Source organism: Dryas octopetala, chromosome 7 (assembly GCF_963921425.1).
Source record: "Dryas octopetala chromosome 7, drDryOcto1.1, whole genome shotgun sequence".
Lineage (NCBI taxonomy): Eukaryota > Viridiplantae > Streptophyta > Magnoliopsida > Rosales > Rosaceae > Dryas > Dryas octopetala.
Window position 1 is genome coordinate 9,111,381 of NC_141372.1, and position 19,475 is coordinate 9,130,855.

The 19,475-nt window shown below is 35.8% G+C and overlaps 4 protein-coding genes across 5 annotated transcripts; 1 reads left to right on the top strand and 3 right to left on the bottom strand.

The window, feature by feature from the left end:
- Window positions 1–1,841: 1,841 nt before the first annotated feature.
- Window positions 1,842–2,663, bottom strand: LOC147279407 (uncharacterized). Its single transcript, XM_086252026.1, has one exon. The coding sequence runs from the start codon at window positions 2,661–2,663 to the stop codon at window positions 1,842–1,844; it is 822 nt and encodes a 273-aa protein (XP_086108152.1).
- A 2,808-nt stretch (window positions 2,664–5,471) lies between these two features.
- Window positions 5,472–7,213, bottom strand: LOC147279408 (large ribosomal subunit protein eL30). Its single transcript, XM_086250199.1, has 4 exons — window positions 6,977–7,213; window positions 6,768–6,869; window positions 5,849–5,917; window positions 5,472–5,745 (listed from the first exon to the last, which is right to left on the bottom strand). Exons 1-4 carry the CDS (start codon window positions 7,101–7,103, stop codon window positions 5,705–5,707), a joined length of 339 nt encoding a protein of 112 aa, XP_086106325.1. The 5' UTR covers window positions 7,104–7,213; the 3' UTR covers window positions 5,472–5,704.
- A 3,132-nt stretch (window positions 7,214–10,345) lies between these two features.
- Window positions 10,346–12,549, bottom strand: LOC147279409 (large ribosomal subunit protein eL30-like). The gene is made up of 4 exons (XM_086250543.1): window positions 12,326–12,549; window positions 12,100–12,201; window positions 10,766–10,834; window positions 10,346–10,662 (listed from the first exon to the last, which is right to left on the bottom strand). The coding sequence occupies exons 1-4, from the start codon at window positions 12,450–12,452 to the stop codon at window positions 10,622–10,624; spliced, it is 339 nt and encodes a 112-aa protein (XP_086106669.1). The 5' UTR covers window positions 12,453–12,549; the 3' UTR covers window positions 10,346–10,621.
- A 954-nt stretch (window positions 12,550–13,503) lies between these two features.
- LOC147279410 (aspartic proteinase-like protein 1) lies at window positions 13,504–18,333 on the top strand. Of its 2 annotated transcripts, XM_086251427.1 has the most exons (10): window positions 13,504–13,883; window positions 13,990–14,128; window positions 14,678–14,919; window positions 15,049–15,276; window positions 15,390–15,528; window positions 15,610–15,680; window positions 15,775–15,871; window positions 16,054–16,114; window positions 16,230–16,301; window positions 17,921–18,333. In XM_086251427.1, exons 1-10 carry the CDS (start codon window positions 13,582–13,584, stop codon window positions 18,148–18,150), a joined length of 1,581 nt encoding a protein of 526 aa, XP_086107553.1. In that variant the 5' UTR covers window positions 13,504–13,581; the 3' UTR covers window positions 18,151–18,333. The 2 variants fall into 2 exon arrangements, with proteins under 2 accessions (XP_086107553.1, XP_086107555.1); XM_086251429.1 differs by lacking the exon at window positions 13,504–13,883 and having other exon boundaries at window positions 13,995–14,128; window positions 14,644–14,919.
- The last annotated feature ends 1,142 nt before the right edge of the window (window positions 18,334–19,475 follow it).

The window sequence follows — 19,475 nt, forward strand, 5'->3', positions numbered from 1 at the left end:
TTAGGAATTGTTGTGAATAATGATATTGGGATTGTGATTCTGTGAGTATTGTGATTCTGTGACTATGTGAGTATTGTGAATTGTTGTGAATTTCTGATTCTGTGAGTATTGTTCATTGTTGTGAATAATGAATATTGGGAATTTTTTTGGTATTTTATTTGTGTTTTGGACAAAGATATTTTTTGATAAAAAATCATGAGTCGAAAAGATTTTGCTTGGAAGTATGCAAAAGAGGTTGGTGAAAAAAAATATATAAGGTGCAAATATTATGATCAACAATGTAATGAGGGTATTTCTAGGCTGAAAGAGCACTTAGCTCACACTCACAATGGAATGAGACCTTGCAGAAAAGTCCCAAATGTTGTGAGGTTAGAGTGCTTTGGAGCTTTGATATGTAGTATGCATGGATGATTTTTATTTATGAATGACACTTAATGCTATTTTTTAGCTATATAATTTTTTTATTATTATATTTTTTTATGCTCGAAAGGCTTACGCCTCCTCGCCTTGCGAAACCGCAAACGCCTCGCGAGACGCTTTTGCGTCTGAAAACACTGATCCCAAGAGATAGTTTCTATCTTGAAATTGGAGAAATTGTTATGTGATGAACTATAAATGCGTAGTGTCATCATGTTATTGGATTGTGATACTAAAATTAGCTATATTCTTATTGCAGGGAAGTTTCTCTCTAAAGATAGCAGATACAGCATCACAAGCAGAGATATGAATTAGCCCTAAACCTTAATGTTCCAAATCTCCTTCCTCTCTATTTGTAATGTCACATCAATTATTTCTGTTGCAAGGAAATTTTTCTCCTACCAACAATTGTCTCTCTTAAAACATTCTTAGATGTGGATCATGTGATTGATTTGGACTATGTGCGTTAGTATTCGAATATGAGAGGAACTTACATGACACGGGGATACCAATAGGTGGTATCCCCATCCTCCCCTCTCTCTCTCTCTCATTCTCTCCTTCTCTCCTTCTCTCTTAGTGACACCAGCATGTCCCTATCACATGGACATGCAAGTTATTCTTTTTGAATCTTCCTCCCTTAGAAAAACACATGGATAATGTACGATCCTCACATGACATTTATAATGAACAACCATCATATGCAATATGCGTGTAATGCTCTTGAAACAAAAACTTTAACTTTGATGATAACATTCTCTTGTAAAAACCACAAATTCGAAGAAACATATATGGATTTCATTTGTGAGGCCTTCTTTAATGCAAGAATGCAAGATGCATCTGTAGGATGAGGCCTTCTCTAATGCACGATGCAGATGCGAGATCAGATACGGGATGTGATGCACGCACATTCCATTTTGTCTGTGCAAACTTTGCTCTTACCCTTTGTTTTCGATGAGCCAGTTTAATGTCACAGCAAAAATCGATCCGATCTGCAGTTCTGTCGAAACCCAACAACACTGTGGCCAGTGCCACCCCATGTAAGCACACATAAACAATGTAGGACAATATCCAAGACACTAAATAATTAATAAAACATGAAATGAAATCCTCATAATCTCCACAAGAAGATCAAATTGCTAATGACCCAATAAAAAAAAAAATAAATTGAAATTCCTCTCCCAATGTTGCAAATTAACCTACCCAACTTTGAAAAAGACACCAACTAATTAATTCTAACAACAACATTGAAAGCATGGACATCAACATCAGGAGTCATGCACATGAGACCTACCCAAATGAATTTAAGTGACCAATAATATTGGACTGCAAACAAGCAATAAGTCCTCTCTCTCTCTCTCTCTCCTTGAAGATTTGATCATCTACCACAAAAAATTGGATAAATGGACAGTAGTTTTGTGAATGAATTAACTGTGAACCTGCCTGATTGCTGGTACAGGCACTCCAAATATACATGGTGACCCTGTTCCCACACTGTTGAAATTCAAGCACTTCCCATTATTATTTGAAGAAGATGATGATTCCCCACCACCACCACCACCACCAACCCCAATATTACTATTCTTCCCACCATTACTTGATTCTTCAACCACATGATTATCATCACCCTCTTCATCCTTCTCATCATCATCACCATCATCATAAGCATCCACATTGTCCTCATGATCATCATCCCCATCACACTCACACTCACACTCACACTCCTCTTCATCACAACAAACAGATGGGGGAGGATGAGGAGGAGCCGAAACGCTGCCATCGTCGTCGAGCGGGACGAGCTGCAATCTGAGCCGTCCATTCGATCTATGAGCCATGAAGTACTCATGATGCCTGACCTTCTCCTCGGTCAATATCAACCGTCCATCACTGGTGTAGTGCCTTCTCAAAACCCAAGGCATGTGGGAATGCAAGTTCTCCGTCCGCGCCAGCAGCGGAATGGGCGGCGGAAACTCCTTCCGCTTCATCGCCAGCCGCTCCTCCCTCTTCCCCCGAAGCTTCTGGCTGTAACTGTGGGGCCCCGCCGCGGCCTTATTAATAGTAGTACCACCACCCAATGCGGTGTCGTTTCCGACGTCCACACAGCTCTCCATGCCAATGTAGTCCCCGGACAAGAGGGAGGTGGAGATGGTGGAGGACAAGAGGTCGGAGATCATGTTGTGGTGGTGGGGTGATGGGCTATGTACTAATTCGGGTTCCAGAGACAAGGAGGACCCCTTCGAGATCTGCATATTTATAAGGGACTGCCAGTGTTTCTTTGCTTTGTCTAATTGTCTTGGCTTGGATTAATTTACAGTGTTTGGAAAACAGAGAAAAAAAGCAGAGAGCCAGCTAATAATATCTGACTATCTGTGTCACGTCCAAGATATTATTGGGTTTTACTCAGAATTATCAAACAATCATGTTCAACCTGGCAAATTTAAAAAAAAAAAAAGAAAAAAAAGAAACCGATTAAGCATTGGTATTAGAGCAGCATTTATGTGTTAAACAGGTAATGTCATTTATTTACGACCTGTAAATTTGGACTGTACATTGAAATAAGATAAAATTCACATGTAACAATGTAACATATCAGATTGGCTAGCTGTACACCTTGTACGGGTTTTAAAAACTTAGTTTTAATGTGGAGCCTAAATTCCTGGATTTTGGCCATACACGTGGTTTGGTGGAATGCACCACGCGTTTGTTTTCATGTCATGCATGCATGGATCCATGCTGGTGATTGTCTGGTTACCCCCACAAAATTGAATGCTATGCACCGTTTGATGTGATTGGAATATTTGAATTAAGTAATCATCAGCATGATGAACGGCCTGAAATGCATGACCGTTTGCCGTTCAATGCGACAAGTGTGCCATATATGAACAAATAGAAATTATTTCGCGAAGGAAAAAACTAGGAAACGTATCAAGTGAACAGATCAGCATGCAGACCTGTAAACTAGAAATTCAACTAATCAACCCCGAAAAAACAGAAAAAAAAAAAAAAAAACCCTGTTTTTCTGTTTCTTTAATTTATAATTTATCGTTTGCTTCAATCTTAATCCGCATATAATCAGAAACAAATAATAATTAAATTAATATAATATTAATGTGATGAGACCCCGATTTCGTGATGGAGGTGAAGACTCTTGGGAGCTCGATCATGATTCTTAACAATTATTTATTTTTTTCCTTAGTACTGCCAAGTACTTACTGAAAGATAACAATATAACTATATAAGGGAATGACCCAGAAAGGGTATTAATTAATTCCAGAAACAGCACTGACTTGACAGCAATGTGAGAGAGATTTATGAATGACCCAAATAGGAAAATTGCAAGCAAATTAATTACGAATAATCACTGAGCTACTAATTCAATCAAATCATACATATTCAAGTCCTAAAAGTATGAGAATCGACATTGTCAACAACGAAAAAAGAAAAAAACCCAAACATCGGGTAGGAAAGGTTAAAATTAGAAAAGATTAATAGTTCGATCTCATCCTACGTAAAACTACAGTTTATAACAAAGAGTAGGGAAATATAGACTTACAGGAGGCTCGGAAGGAATGATGAGAGCGTTGTTGTAGTTGTTGTTGTTGTTGTTTGTGCAGTCGTCACAGGAGGGTGAGAGGGAGGAGGAGAAGAAGGTACGAACCAAACAACTCATTATAATCGTGAGAGAGAGAGAGAGAGAGAGAGAGAGAGAGAGAGAGAGAGAGCGCCACCGTCACCGAGAGAGATGGTGTGGTGTGTTGTTTAATACTTAAATTTGGGGAGTTAAAGTGACGTCGTTTTCTATTAAGTGTCTGTTATTTTTTGTTTGTTTTTGGTTTTTTTCTCCCTGTGGATCTTCTCTGTTCTCTGAGCAGAATGTACGATAATATCCTATTTTTGGAGGCGGGGTTTTAGGAGATTAGGCGGGATAACCGAGTTGGACTCGGCGCACTGGATCGACATTTTCAGACAATTTTGGTATATTTCTCTTTTTTTTTTTTTTTTTTGAATACACAAGTTTAGGTGTTTGCTCCTAAAAGGCTAAACCTTATCTGGCAGATATTGGTAAATTCTATGCATACTATTTTTATTTTATTTACCATAGGACACCACCTAAAGGCCTAAAGGGTAACCCTGACCCCGATTGTGTTGTACTTTTTATGTAAAGATTTAGATCTCTACATATATGTTGGATATTCTACAACATCCACTTTTGAAAGGTTAAAACAGTCGATTTAAACATAATTTGTAAGAAGAAAAAATAATTCATCGACTATCTATCAGTTATCTGTTTCTGACTTTCTGTCCGCCAAAAACTTATGTATTTTTCTTTACATTCTGATTGTGCATCAGAAAAGCCCACTTGCAGGGGTGAGGCTAGTTTCAAATGAGAAAGATGCTACAAATACCAAGTCCGTGTGGGTCCCACCCCAACCCCACCCCCACAGTGAGAGGAGGTTCCCACATAAGAACGAATGGCATAGGTTATAAAGGCTACAGGTTTCGAGTCCTTGGTAAGTTGATTAGATTTTGATTCCCTTCAATATAACAAAAATAAAAAACTAAAGGTTACAGGCCATGTGACAAGGGTCAAGACTCAAGACCTCTTTTGGATTTGAGAAGATGCATCAATACTCAAAAGTTAAGGTCACCAGTAGAAACAACACAATACTTAGATATGTATGAAACACATCCACCATGGTCCAAGCATCCTTGGCACAGTTCAGGACAAAGTGATCCAATAAAGACCTGTTGGTTAAATACAGATGAAAAGAGATAAGAGAATCTAAGGTCACTGACCCTAATGATACAGATGATTCATTATCCCTACAGAATCACAACTGAACATCAAACAAGTTGTATTCCTTGAGGTATCAATTGGAGCCACGGCAATGGTAAACGCTTCAGGCATTCTTAACAATCTCAATCTAATCAGTTATTAGCTCTTCCTGGGCTAGAAGGGGAATCCATTTTAAAAAAACAAAGGTAAACTGTACTAAAACACACTGTTCAACAAAGAACGTAAACAGAGTAGGGGAGGCTACCGCAATACAAAAACAGACAAAAAACCATGTAAGGATATATTGAAAATAAATTTCAATGATTCTCTTAACACCAAGTAGAGTCACCACTAAGATTAATCTCACATAATAAGTAAAATCTAACCATCCGAAAACTTAGTAACAAAAACATCTGTCATACAAAATAGAAGCATTTCATGCTCAGTGAAAAGAGAAAGCAAGCCTGAAAACCCACTCCTACTTTCAAAATAGATGCAATGTCCAACAGCCCCTCACTGGTCACCAGGCAGCGACTTGATAATATCGGAATCACCTGAACATTATTATAACAAGTGACAAAGTCAGCCCATTTGGTTTTTCATGACAATTGCTTTGTACAACGAATCTACTAAAATGATAATAAACATTTAGAGTACCTGGGTCAATAATGCTAAGGCATGACACACGGAAATACTTTCCACATGCTGTACCCAGATCAACATTGTCTGAAAACACAACAAATGGTCATCATCAAAAACCAAAAAAACCAAAACAAAAAAAAGGTACAGTAAATTAAATCAGTTTGCTTTTGTCCACAAATGGTATCAAAAGAAAATCAATAAAAGACAAAAGTGCCAGTAGCACATATAGATCTTGTTGGTAACCTTGATTTGGTCATGAAAAGATAAAAGGGGGCAGTAAGAAAAAATCCTGCACTAATACTCAAGACAGGAGATTCCTCTAGCATATGTACTTGTGAATAACCAAAAGGAGTGTCATGCAAATGAGAACCGCACATAATGTGTGGTTTGTGACCTCATAACAACTTCCAGAATTGGGCCAGGACAATAAACCAAAACCAAGTGTAGAATAAGCTCCAAAACATAAAGTGCACCAAGTCAAAATGAAGAGAGAAGTGATATAAATTCCCAGTGAGAAGACTAATACTGTAGCATCATTTCATATGCAAATCCACCATCCAAGAAGATCACCATCAAAGCAGGAACAACATTACAAAGCATGTTAGTCAATGATTAACAATAAGACCAATGCATTCTTCCAATATGGTTAAACCAACACACAAGACAATTTCCTCACACCTAACAGCCAATAGATATCCCATTAAGCAAACACTAGCTTACATCCATTTTAATTTTCTGTGACATTTCTGGTATAGAACCTATCACTTAGATTCAACTAAACAATACACATCTAAGATTACATTAATTTTTTATTCTTTAGCAATGCAAAACCAAAAACCAAAGACTCTAAACATCATCCATAACAATACATAAATACATGATAATCTGTAATATCATGATGCAGACCGAAATACTAGGGTAATAGAGCACTTACTTCCATTGTAATGGTGAACCCCAACCTTGGCAAGCATGGCGTAGTATTCGATCTCGGACTTTCGCAGAGGTGGGCAATTGTTGGAAATTATAATCAGCTTCCCTGCATTTTTTTCCCACAACAAACAAAACCCAATTACAAAACATGAAATTAAACCAATACGAAGAAACAAAAAAAGATAGTAAAATAAAATCTAAACTAAAAAGTACCCTTGGAGCTGCGAAGGGAGTCGATGACGGTCTTGTAACCGAGAGTGTACTTGCCACTCTTCATCACCAGGGCGAGCCTGTTGTTGATGCTTTCATGGGTCTTCTTGGTTTTCTTGACGGCGACCATTGTTGACACTCTGAATTCTTCGCTTCTAGTTCTCAAACTCTCTCTGTGTGTGCGGCCGCAACCAAGAACCAGAAGAAGATAGTTGGAGACGAGTGCTAGGGTTTGGTATTAATATGGTTGGAACAAATTAGGGTTTTTTATTTTGGTGCGTTGCGAGTAAGACGGGCCGGCACCATGGGTTCGTTTATTCTGTACAGATTAATAAGCCCACTAACGTCTTCCTTTTTCAGTTTTCTTGTGAAAATAGAAGCCCAAGGCCCAAAATTAATGGAATGCTTTGCAATTAGGGATAACATGATTCAAATTTGATAGGGAAATAGGAAAATACTGGAATGGAGGGATAAATCTTGTATGGGGCAAGCCCCACCGAAGACTCACTCGGAATGGAGTTAGTCATTACTTGACACGAACTCATATATGACACAAGTAACTCGATTTTAACATCATAAATTTGTTTAACTAAAATTATGAATTTATCTAATTTGATAACGTATATATTGTATGAATTCTTATATCATTATCAAATAATTTTAAGATTTTGCTGGAATCAAGTGAACTTTTAATTATAGATAATGTGACAGGTTTGATTTTTTTTTTTTTAGTTACAATGGTGGCCGAACCTCATACAACAAACACATCACAAAGTAGTAACAAGTTAGGTGAGTGTCAAGTAATTTGACACTATTAAATTAAACAAGTCGGGTTATGATTGATTGGTATTTTACACATATACAAAATAACACAACAAAAAAAGAGTCAAATTATGATTTTGGTACATGTATTTCGGCCAAGTTCCACTAAGTGTCTATAGATTCAAGGGTTTTTTTTTCATATTTAGTACTTGAACTTTGACCATTGTCTTAATGTGGTACCTAAACTTTTATTTGTCCCAATTGAGTACCTAAATTTTTATTTTGTGTCTAATAGGTACCAAAATGAATTTCTGTTAAAATTATGAACAAAAGTTAGGGACAATATAGTCACGTCAAAAAATTTATTTTTTATTTTTAATTTTTAATTTTTTTTGTTTGTTGTGTGTTTTTTTTTTATAATAATTTTAAACATATAAAGAAAATAATTAAAATATACTTTGACTATATTGCCCCTAATTTTTATTGACAATTTTAACAAAAATTCATTTTGGTACCTATTAGACACAAAATAAAAGTTTAGGTACTCAATTGGGACAAATAAAAGTTTAGGTACCACATTAAGACAAGGGTCAAAGTTTAGGTACTAAATATGAAATAAACCCTAAATTCAATTGTCTCATATTGTAGTTTACAATTGTTTCAATTGTGATCCAAGTTTAATTTCGTCAATTTTTTTACCTCACAAGTATAATTTACTCTCTCATGTGCTTCACTTGTTAATTTCTTTGGAAAAAAATGTACATGTTTGAGTAAATTAGACATTTTAGGTTGAAAAATTTGACAAAATTAAACAATTCGTAAACTACAATACCAAATTGAGACAATTGAAACTATACATACCTCAGTGAAACTTGACCTAAACTACAAGTATCAAAACAATAAGTTAGCCTTGTGTATAATAAGTATCTATGTGAACTTCTATTAAAATAGTTCATAGAAGTTACAGGCAATTTTGTCACTTTAACAAACTCTCAAACAAAAGTTAGGGCCAGCATGAGAGGAAGTTGGTGACGGCGTCATGGGTAGAGAGAGGCCGCCGACACAGGAGTTAGGAAAGGGCTTGGTGATGGGGTAAAATTGGGAGCGGGGAATTTGGATGTTTGTTGAAGTGACTAACTATTTCATCCCTAACTTCTATTAACTATTCTAACATATATTTACTTAGGTATATATTGGACACAAAATAAAAATTTAGCTACTCAATTAGATCAAATAAAAATTTGATAGCTAACTAAGGACACGAGTCAAAATTCAGTACAAAAAATGAGAAAAACCTTAATTTTTAACACGATTCGAATCCAACACAAAACTATTAGATTAGGTTGACTATTACTTGATATAAACTCTTATATGAAGCGACCCACTAACACAAATACTAAACATGTTAGGTTAATATCAAATATGAGTAACATAATTTTTATACAATAAACCTGCTTTTCTACATTATATGAAGAAAATAAATAATTATTTCTTTCCATGTATTAATATTCATTGTATGAATTCATAAATAGATATTAATTTCTTTTTTTTGTTTACGGTTTAGTAGTATTTTGTTTCAATGTGCACCTTGGGGTGTCTTCACAGTCCAATCATAACATTAGTATTTTAAATAAGAAACCATGTTTATTATTAAAAGGTAATCATATAAACATGAATTCTCTTACACAAAAATTATTTCATTATGTTGTGACAGTTGTGGTCACATTTACATGAAGGCTATACATAAGTAAAATGGGATGAAGATTAACACATCTTTAAAATGAAAATAAGAGCAATGTATCTTAAAATACGAACAATTGTGCACCCTTAATTTTATCAGATCTATAATTAGTATTTCAACAATTATAGACTTACATAGGAGTGAGATATTGGAAGAAATTGATATTAGGTAATTAATTGAATGCACTATCATTGGTCTTCATTTTATGAACTTGTATCTTGTAAATTCTAGGCATAACGAAAAATTCTTAGAGTTCATTTGGTTACATTTCCTGTGGGTCGTTTTCATTTTACAGATCATGAAATGAGTGTAATATGTGTTTGGTGGGTTTTATTGGAAAAGTACAGAAAACAGTTTTTAGGATACTAGTCCAAAATCATGTACTAAATATGAAAACACCAAAATTGCGTGTCACCCTTTCTAAGAATGCGGGATACACATTAGAGAATACGGTGAATACAAAATCAAAGAACACGCAGACTCTAATTAAGCATGAATAATACAGAGTTGTTTGTTTAAGTTGTTTTGATGGGTCTCTAATTCTCTATAGCCGGATGAGGATATGCCTAGCATATGGGTATCTCTGCTGGAACAACTTCCTAGGATGAGAAGCTTCGGTTAAGACTGGGTTTGAAAATAATTTTTTCTTAAAATATTTTCTTATTTGTTTTCTAAATTTTTTTGGTCAATGATATTTAATTTTCTTTATTAATTACTGTAAAGTAGTTTGATATTTTCATATGGGAAAGGGATAGAGGTCTTATCATCCTACAAATATTTTTCATGAGTTTATGATAACAATTTCACATATTCTCATAAACTGTTTTTGAATTAAGTTATCAGTTTATCACGCGCATAGCATTCTCGAATGTTAAAAATGCAAATTCATTTTCTTGTTTTCATTTTGTGAAAATGTTCTACATAAATGTTTTTGTAAAATGTTACCAGACGGGTAAATGAGTTTCTTAACAACATGACCAGCCACTAAAAAGATAACCTCACATAATTTATAAAATCTAAGCATCTGCAAACTTAGTAACAAAAACATCTGCCAAAGAAAAGACGATCATCTCATTCTCAGTGAAAAGCGAAAGCACGCCTGGAAACACAATACTCTCAAAATTGACGCAAGATCCGACGATCCCTCACTGATCACCAGGCAGTGACTTGATAATATCAGAATCACCTGAACATTGTTACAACAATTGACAAGTCAGCTCAATCGGTTCTTCATATAAAAAAAGGTCATACAATGGATCGATCAAAATGATAATAAACATTAGAAGTACCTGGATCGATAATGCTAAGGCATGACACACGGAAATACTTGCCACACGCTGTACCCAGATCAACATTGTCTGAAAATACAACAAATGGTCAACATAGAAAACCCAAAAAAGAAAGATACAGTAAATAAAATCATTTCATTTTTGTTGACAAATGATATTGAAAGATCAATAAAAGAACAGAAGACGAAAGCTCCCATGAATCTTTGTTAGTTCCTATAGAACAAAAATTCCCACAACATAAATGAAGGTTAAAGCTTCATTTTGTGTTCAAAGATACAAGGGGGGCAGAAAGAAAAAATCCTAGATAAAAAGAATCAGGAAAGGACATTCCGCTTAGCTTGTAGTTCCAAATAACCAAAAGGAGTTTCATGCGTATGAGAGACATTGCACCCAATAACTGGAGAAGGGTGACCTCAGAGTAACTCATCTAGGTCAAAGCAACAAAATGGTCTTACTAACAAAAACAAATTTCTTATGGAAAGAAAGTATAAGTTCCTATATCACCCAGAACAAGTGTGCAGTAAGTCCACTAAGTCCAAACTAAAGAGGTAAAAGGAATTCCCAGTGAGAACACAAATTTCACATGCAAATCCACCATCCAAGAAGTTCACCAGAAAAGCAGGTCAACATTAGAAAAATGTTAATCGATGATTAACAACAAGGTTAAGGCATTCTTCTATTATGGACCGTTTAACTAACAAATCAAGACAATCTCACAGGCAGGATGCCAACAACTATCCCATTAAATGACGCATTTTAAATACCAGTAATTACAGTTTGGACACTACAAGTCTGCGACACCAGCACCATATTGAGTTGGAACCAAGAGATGGCAGGCAGCCAAGTGAGATTCAAGAACAAGAATCATATTCCATTTTCTAAGCTTTTTCATATTTCATTTAGATTACAAGTCAGAAAATCCTGCGATTCTATTTCATTAGTTAGCTTGACAGTCAGTTAGAGACTAAGTTACTAGGTGGAAGCATTGGAGGGAAAATTAGTCAGCGGTTCATTTTTCACCATTAATCAAACACTTGCTTACACCAATTTTCTGTTTTTTTTTTTTTTGTTTTTTTCTTTTTGACATTTCTGGAAGAGAATCTACTACTTGAATTCAACTAAACAATACCCATCTAAGATTACATTAATTTTTTTTTTTTTTTAACAATGTTAAATGGAAAACAAACCAACGAACAAGGACTCCAAGTCACTAAACAAAAAAGTACCACATCCAATTGTACAAGCTTGAAATATATACAGCAGTTCCTACATTTCTGTACTAAAAACATGACAATCTGATGCAAACCCAAATACTATTACAAGAAAACACTTACTTCCATTGTAATGGTGAACCCCAACCTTGGCAAGCATTGCGTAGTATTCGATTTCGGACTTTCGCAGAGGCGGGCAGTTGTTGGAAATTATAATCAGCTTCCCTGCAACAAAAGAGAAGACAAATCCAGCTTACAAAAAAGTAAATTAACGCATATAAAAAGAAATAAAATCATAGTAAAATAAAAATAAGGAGGGAGTGGAATTGGGATGTATGTTAAATAGTGCCTTTGGAGCTGCGAAGGGTGTCAATGACGGTCTTGTAGCCGAGAGTGTATTTGCCACTCTTCATCACCAGAGCGAGCCTGTTATTTATGCTCTCATGGGTCTTCTTGGTTTTCTTCACGGCCACCATTGTTGCGCACTCGGATTCTCTTCGCTGTTAGTTCTACGCTCAAAACCAGAAAACCAGAAAAAGGTTGGAGGCGATTGTAGCTGCAAGTTTGCAACTGGGACTCGAAACTGATAGATAGGTGGTGCGACCGTGCGAATAAATTAGGTCTTTTGTTTTTGGTGGGCTGCGAGTGAAACGGGCAGGCATGGTTCGTTTCCATGCCCATTCTGTAAAGTGGATGAGCCCAATAACGTCAACTTTTTTCTTTTCGGTCCATCAAAGGCCCAAAACTAATGACAAACTATGCACTCTTTGAAAGAATTTTAAAAGATAGGGATTTAAATTCATAAAATTTGTCACCTAAACAAGACAAAATAAACAATAAATGGACCATTTTGATAATTTACCTTGATTTCAAATGTCAAGAGCTCAATTGTTAAAAGTAAAAGGCTTTGTTATATTTTACCTACTTAAACTTTGAATTCAATCTCACTTCACCACTTAAATGAAAAATTATGTCAATTTATCACATGAATTAAAAATTTATTGTAATGTATCATATATGGTTCATTTTGTCTAAATTTTTGTTAAAAATAAAAGTATTTGTTCTTTTAAATCAATTTTTTATTTTGTTAAAGTAGATAAAGTATAAATTTTTTTTTTAATAATAGAAATTTGAAAAAGACTAAAACAGTCTTATTTTTAACAAAAGTTTGTTACAAAATGAACAGAGATGATAATAAATTTGTAATTTAGATAATAAATTGAGACAATTATTTTTTAAACGACGAAATGATATTAAACTCAAAGTAAAAAAAAAAAAAGCAAAGTAAAATTAACCGGCTTAACACTCCATTCCGCTTTTAAAATTTGAAAAAGGAAAAGCAATTGATCTTTTTGAATTTCTTTCCATCAATAATAGGTTTCCACTTTCCAGCTCTCCCTAGTCAGCACGTCCCAATCATCTCACCTTATTCCGTTCCCACATAATGCCACGTATATGGTACACAGGAATCTAACTGAAGCTAGTGCGCACTACGCACACACGAGTAGTTTAGCAAACTCCCCCCTGCCTAGCTCTCGTCTCAGCTCACTCCTCTGAACTAACTCAAGCTCACTCCTTCGTCGACTATTATCGCTTCGATTTCTCATGGCGATTAGCGTCCTTCTCTTACTACTATCGGCTTGCCTCTTCCTAAACGGCTCGCTCTCGCTCACATTGTCCTCGAACCTCGTCCACCGCTTATCCGAGGAGGCCAAGGCCGTGTGGGAATCGAGGAGTGGCGTCAACGCGTCCTCCAAGTGGTGGCCGAAGAGGAACAGCTTCGACTACTTCGACCTGCTTCTGAAAAGCGATCTGAAGCGCCACAGAATCAAGCTCGGCTCCAAGTTCGACCGCCTGTTCCCCTCTGAAGGAAGCCAGACCTTGTTCTTCGGAAACGAGCTCGATTGGTGAGTGGGATTCGGCCCTGTTTGGTTCCTCAGAAAACAAAAGTAAAATTTAATTTAATTTTTTTTAATTTGTTTTTCTTATAATATTTTTAATTTTATTTTTCAGGTTACATTATACTTGGATTGACATAGGTACACCGAATGTTTCATTTATGGTTGCATTGGATGCTGGGAGCGATCTGCTTTGGGTCCCATGTGATTGCATACAATGTGCTCCTTTGTCTGCTTCTTACTACCATACTTTGGTACCTTTACCATTTCTATTTGCATTTATTTTTTTATTCGATAATTACTTTTTAAATTCTACTTGCCATTTTCAGGGTTTTATTTGTTTATTATTATCTTATTAATCTTTGTAGCATTTTGAGTATTATCGAACTACTTTACCAACTAAGCTATTTGTCTAGTTTTATTTGGCTACACAATGTTGGAGATGTTTTAAATTCGAATCTCCTTCCTCGAATAAAGAGGAAATAAAACAACTTGTTTCTTTTATGTTTAAGCTTGGTAATACCATTATGAAAAAAAGCTATATCAGTTCTAGTATCGTTTTGACTGCTTAGCTTATTCCAAGCGTTTCATTTGGTCAAGATAATTAAACTATTTTGGGAACCCATATAACAAAACAGATTTAAAAGAGATTATAAGAAACACCGTAATTGTAGACATCATTTTTTTAGACTTGTGCATTAGTTAAGCACTTCAGATAGCCTAGTAATGGTAACGGGTTTAGCAGTTAATTCCAATGATTGATTGGCAGGTGCTCCCCCATATTTGGAGCATCTATGGTGCAGGATAGGGATCTAAATGAGTACAGCCCATCTTCATCAAGCACCAGCAAACAGCTAAGTTGCAGTCACCAGTTATGCAAATCAAGCACCAGTTGCAAAGGTCCAGAGGAGCCTTGCCCTTACATTGTTCAGTACAAGTCAGAAAATACTGCGACTTCTGGATTTCTTGTTGAGGATGTTTTACATTTGACATCAGCCAGCAAAAATACAACACCAAGTTCTGTGCAGGCTTCAGTCATTTTTGGGTGTGTTTTCATGTTGCTGTCTGCTTGTCTTTTTTGGGAGTGGGGGACGATGCATGGATATTATAAAGCCATAATTTTGTTTTTACTAAGACTTGATTTTTTTTTATATATATTTTTTTAACAATGCAGCTGTGGTAGGAAGCAAAGTGGCAGCTATTTGGATGGAGCTGCTCCTGATGGTGTCATGGGTTTGGGACCTGGGGAGATTTCAGTTCCAAGCATACTTGCAAAAGCAGGAATGATTCAGAACTCATTTTCACTTTGTTTTGATGACAATGGTTCAGGGAGAATTCTCTTTGGTGACCAAGGGCATCTTGCCCAACAATCGACTCTTTTCTTGCCTATAGCAGAAAAATAGTATGCGACGTTGTTTATTAGCTACATAACTTCTTAGAGCTGCTCTTTAGTCCTTGTAGAGGCTCTAGCTTCCTTGGCATACCCTTTTATAATTTTCCTGTTAATTTTTTCAGTGTTGCCTACTCTGTTGGAGTGGAGTGCTTTTGTGTTGGGAGTTCCTGTCTCAAGCAAACTGGATTCCAAGCACTGGTCGACAGTGGCTCATCTTTTACATATGTTCCAACTGAAGTTTATAAAAGAACTGTCTTGGAGGTGCTTGTTTTATTCCTTTCAATTTTATGAAACATAACCTCTATTGTTAAGTTTCCTGAAAAATGACTGTGATTATTGCAGTTTGACAAACAAGTCAATGCTACTAGAATTAGCCTCCAACAGTCCCCTTGGAAGTACTGCTATAATGTCAGGTTTGGATTTTAGCCAAGGAAGCTTTATAAAGCCTTTTTCTCATTTCTACGGTCCTACCTAACTGAATCTATGTTTTTTTCTTGTGATACAAAGCTCATGGGAGTTGCATAACATTCCTACCCTGAAACTCATGTTCCCCTTGAACCAAAGCTTTCTAGTCCATAAGCCAGTATTTTCTGAGTCTAATCAGGTAAGCAATTCCACTTATTGAGCGCAGAAAATCTTCAATGCATTTCATTCAGTTTATGACAAGTACAACATGATAATTTTTAACTTGTTTTTTTTAACCATGCAGGTGTTAATTTGGCATGTTTGATTTTTTTTTTTTTTACTGTGCTTATTATAATACACACATTCAAATTTTTGGTGCAGAAATTTACTATATTCTGTTTAACTTTACTGAGGACAGATGATGACTATGGTATCATTGGACGTGAGTAGACCTCTATGCCTGTTTTGCGTACCTGAACCATTACTCTCTCTCTTTCTCTCTCTCTCTCACACACACGCAATATATTTGATGACTTGGATAAACATATATGTTGCAGAGAACTTCATGGTGGGTTATCGTGTGGTTTTCGACAGGGAAAATCTGAAGCTGGGTTGGTCTAATGGCCATTGTAAGTACTAAAAGTTTTCTGCTTCTGCTCACTGAAAGTTTTAGTTTTTTAAGCCAAAAGCTTTGCTTCTCATCTACTTTGAGTTGTGTTTTCAACATGCAAAAACTGCCGATCTCATTTCAAGAATTGTTGTTTAGATATGATATTATAAACTAAAAATCTTAATCTAGAAATAGGAAATGGGCAAAGTTTTTGTTTATGATCCTTTGAATTGTTGAACAGCTTAGCTTAACATTAATGTGTCACTCTAAACTGCTTATGAAAAATTGATGGAGATTAAAAAGACCTGTGGCCCAACTTTCTTACTGCAAGTTTGGGCAGGCTTTTCTCTTGTTTTTGTTTAAAATCTGTTCGTGGCCAGATGCTATTGGTCTTTCTGTTATCTAATGCGGTGTACCAATCTTATTATGCTTATGTTAAATTTATTTCCATGTGTACTTGTGATTCTAATTAAGCTTTTGCTGTATTATTTGAATGCATTGGATTTTGGGGCTTTCTTGTTTGGATCACCTTCTTTTAAAACTATATTGCTTGCATTGTTCTTTTATATCCCTCATCAGATATTAACCTTGCCCCGCCAATCATCTCTCTCTCTCTCTCTCTCTCTCTCTCTCTCTCTCTCTCTCTCTCTCCCCTTCACTTGTATGGACAAAATAAGGGAAGTCATTTGATTGTTAAGAATAATAAGGTGCACTTTACCCTAAATTAGTATTGTGGGAAGGAAAGTATGGACCTTCAGATGGAGTGGTATTGCAGTCCCTCTAAAGTCTTAGGAGCTAAAGAGTAAGCTTCTCTTTATTATCTCCATTTCCGAGTAGCAACTAAAGAGTCTTCAATACTTGTGTGTTCTAAGCCATATCATGTGTTGGTCACAGTGTATGGAAGTTAGATGGGCTCATAGATCTAGGGGTTGTAACATAGCAACGGTCTCATGGCTTGTAAAAGATGAGAGATTGTCTGTGTTACCAGAGAGTTTCTCGAGTGGTTTGTTCTGAGCCTTTTCATATATAGTACTTTCAAGTTGATGTTGTAATCCAAGCCTGGAGTGAAGGCTTGTGAATATAGGGCAGGTACCACTCACGTAAACCATGTGTTTTCATTGTGTGATTACTAATCATTTATTTCTTTATCTTCTCTTGTTACTCTTTGCACTATCTTTCAATACTTCAAGAGTTCACGTAATTTCAATTTTGCAATCGAGCCCCTCTAGTTAGTTAATGTTAACAATTAAGGAAAATCAGACCTTCTGTCAATTATATTGAAAGAATCTGCATGTGATGCTCGTGTGCACGGTTATAATGGTAATTTTGCGTGTTCAGTGCTCAATAACATTCCATTTTTGCCATTACATACCTTTATATTAGAAATTTAGGGATTTTGGTGTTCTGAATTGGGGACCAAAGTGGAAACTGACTCAAACTATAAGCTTCAATATTGATCTGTTCTAAATTTCTAACCTTAACTAACTACAAGGACTCGATTGTAAAAGTTGAAACTACAGAAATTAACGTGGAAAATGGCCCAAACTACAAGGACAAATATTATAATTTTCCTTGATTTTGTCTTAGTATTCTTCATGTTGCATTTTGAGTTAATGTTAACCTAATCTGAATCTACAGGTGAAGATAATAGCAATGGAAAGACGGTTAATCCCACACCAAATAATGGGTCAACAAGCCAACTGCCTACCAGTGAGCAACAGAGTATCCCAAACACTCATGCAGCTGCGCCTGACATTGCCAAGAAGGCATCCTCCAAACCCTCTGTAGCAGCACCCAGGCAAATTCTCCTCCTGCTCCCTTTAACAAGTTCATTATTGGTGTTAATGCTATTAATCTTATCTAGTTGAACCTCTGCCACGTGTAAATAAAATATTCTGTATATTATTGTCAAGCTCTCCCAAATTGAACGGGTCTTTACTTTTCTCCTGTTGGTTTTTGTATTAATTAGTGTTGGGAAGACTGAAATAGCTTTTTGTTTGGTGTATCTGCTTTTGGTTCACAGATATCTTGTTTTTGTGTGTGCTTTTTTATGTTGCTAATGGAACACGTAGTTGTTTCTGAACTCCTTAGATTTGATCTATTATCTTTGTTTATTTTCAAATTATTGTCATAAGTTTGGCAGCTTTTCCAACTAAATCTTGTGGCAGACTTGATTAGCAAATCTTAGAAGAGACCTAATTTCCAATGAAAATGACATGTTCTTTTCTTTTTGGGATTAAAACATCCATAATTGGGACATTGATATAGACATCATTGTTATTTTCTTTTGTATTTAGTATTAAACATTCTGAAAGTCGCGTAAATCATGGTTCCAGGATCTGATTGCTTGAAATAAGACATTTTTCCCACTGTTAGATTGAGCTCTGCCCAAATTCAAGCCCCTGGTGGATTCTCCTTTTAATATATTGTTGGAGGATAAGGCAATTGTAATTGTCACACGTATTCCTCTCAAAAAAGGTTGGAAGCAGGAGGGATCTTTGATTAGGTAGTTTGATAAGTTGTTCTTGGTCTACCAGTTTTCTTATGTTTATGGTTTGATTTTGATGGGTTTATTTGTCTATACCAGATATAGATTTGTGAACCGATAGATCTATTTGTATGCTATGTAGTGTTCATATAGACGAACACTTTCACAAAATTTGTTTTGAGCAGGGGCAGGTATGCCACCTGCAAGAAGCCTACTTTGTTTTTTTGTGGGTCAAATTATTGAAGTTGTTACTATTTATACACTTCATATAATTTGGTGAGTTGTTCTTGCGTGGGGGCCTGACCACTTTCAGATAGGGTATCTTCCACAGTGCCCAAAAGCCATCCTAGACAATCAACTTTGTAAAAGAAAAAAATAAAGAAAAAACACTCTGTATGGGGGTAATGTAGTGACTCGTGTCAAGCTGATTTGACTACTTTAGTTTTTATGTAACAATGTTAAATAGTACCACATTTCTAAGGGATGGAATCCATTATATGAATGGGTACTACTTTTATTAAAAAGATGGTACACATGCGTGATACCAAAAATGTAGTACTCCTATCATTACTCTTATTATGTAATCTTAAGCCGTCCATGCTAAGGAATTAAATTCTTAAGCTTATCAATCAGAAAAACCTTAGCCGCCAAGAAAAAACTCTTTATTCTCCTCAACCTATCCATGGGGGAGGGGCAGTCCTTGTG